General features: G+C 42.0%; 1 protein-coding gene across 1 annotated transcript in view; it reads left to right on the top strand.

Moving 5' to 3' along the window:
* Positions 1-1333: 1333 nt before the first annotated feature.
* The window catches only part of si:ch73-127m5.1 (neurotrypsin), a 33516-nt gene continuing 32906 nt past the window's right edge, over positions 1334-1943 (top strand). Inside the window, exon 1 of the mRNA XM_037690927.1 lies at positions 1334-1406. Coding sequence (XP_037546855.1) covers positions 1334-1406 — 73 coding nt within the window. The remainder of the gene's footprint in view (positions 1407-1943) is intronic.

Raw genomic sequence — 1943 nt, 5'->3', positions numbered from 1 at the left:
TGACAAGCTACAAACAGAGAAATAAAAAAGTCCAAATGTTCCCTTAAATTCATGCCAGAGCTGTAGACTTAAATCATCTCACGATGATTAAATCATTGGTTAAACCTTAAAAATAAATCTTCTGCACCGTTATGTAAGTCATCCCACTCAGAGTATTAATTAACTCTTAGCTACCATCACTTCAAATTTCAGCTCAATTTCTCTAAAACTGATAGAATTACAACAATTTTGTGTTGGGTAGATTAGCTGTGATTTAATTGGATTAACTCAAACAAACAGGATTGACACCAACCTTTAATGCTATGGTTTAAAGCTAAAACTTTGCCTAATGAGTAGCACTTTAAGTATATATTGAGTAAGACTCTCAGCTACTACCACACTAAATTTTAGCTCAATTTCTGAAAAAATTAACTATTTGGAGCCATTTTAGTGGTTTAAAAAGTCAGTTGTTTGTGGTGGCCATCTTTAATTGTGTTGACTACAAAAATATATAAGTTGTAGATGTGCATCAAATGAATAATTTCTGCAAGTTTCATTAAAATGTGTCCAGTGGTTTATGAGATATTTTGCTAACAGACACACAAAAGGGCAAAACATTTACTTTTGCCCTTTGCTTTTTAGTAGCAGGTGATTTTTTAAAACAGTATTTACTATAAAAATGTGCATCTTTTGTCCTGAGAGTATTGTTAACGTGTAAATTCCTTCCATTAAAGAGAACATATTCATGCGGGATCGTTAGTATCTGAAGCCGGAGCTGAATGGGTTTTCACAGATTGTGTGAGAGGATTTCAAACTGCAGGAGTCTCCCTCACCTCGGGGCACATGATTCTGTCAGGATGAAGATTAGCTGCTCCAACATTAAGTCTTTCCTTTAAGGCGTTCTTAGATACAGCCCTTTCATCTTCACCTTGCTCTCCGCTTTTCCTGCTCCACCCTCGGTGCTGTCCTCCATCAGTCCTGACTTCTTCATCTCGTTTTGTCAACGAGAGGCGAAGGCCTGAGGAAGACTCCTCTCAGAGCGACAGACGAATGCAATCTTTTCCTCCTGAATCAAAACCGTTTGTGCTTCAGCTCACAACTCTGGCATGTTTTTATTTGTATTTTTATTTTTATTTAGGCTTTTATTGATGTTGTGCTGCAGCTTCACGAAGTGTGAAACGTCAAACACAACAGAGCTGGACCTCGTGCTGCTCTTTGAGCCCCACCTGGCAGGAAAAAAGTAACAAAACCGACAATGATTAGAGAAAGCAATGTTTCCACTCGTGCGCTCTTAAGAGAATGGATTTGAGGAGGAGGGGGAAGTCAGAAGGGAGGGAAATTGAAGTGCTACAGGATGATCACCACGGTGCTCACCAGGCCGTGCACACGCTCCCCGCAGCTATCCGGCTCGCTGATGGGGCTCCTTGGTGAGGCAGCGACAATTATGTGCAGCAGAATCTGGTAATGAGTCGTTAAAAATAAGGAGATTTGGAGCTTTGCTGATCCGTTTCCATACCAACTGTCTTGGCCACGGGAGCTGGATCCTCTGGATATTGGGGGGTTGGGGGGGGGGGGGGGGCTGTAATGGGTTATTAGGAAGTGCTTCTGGGAAGAACCCCTCAAACACACTTTTTATATTGAACTGCTTGTTTTGAAACGGATCTTCAAACCTTCTTGCTTTGAGCAGAAATTCATTCAGACAGCAGCCGGTTTATTTATTTAAACTGAATTAATATTTTTCTTCTTTTGTTCTGGACTCAAACAGGGATGGATGGTTGATGCATTCGCGCTGAGGGGAGCTGCTGCGTTGCCATGACAACCGGACGTTAGCAGAAATCGTTGTGGTGCCAACGCTCATCCAGGGTCAGTCAGCAACTCGGTGGGTTTGAGAAGCATCAAGAGTGGGACGGAGACACTGTCAACGCACAAATGGTTGGACAGAGACGCTGTCAACGCACAAAGGT

This window comes from Nematolebias whitei, chromosome 17 (genome assembly GCF_014905685.2).
Source record: "Nematolebias whitei isolate Nwh7 chromosome 17, NemWhi1, whole genome shotgun sequence".
In the NCBI taxonomy this organism is placed as follows: Eukaryota; Metazoa; Chordata; class Actinopteri; order Cyprinodontiformes; family Rivulidae; genus Nematolebias; species Nematolebias whitei.
The sequence above is the reverse complement of the archived record's forward strand: the minus strand, read 5'-3'. Positions and strand labels throughout refer to the sequence as shown.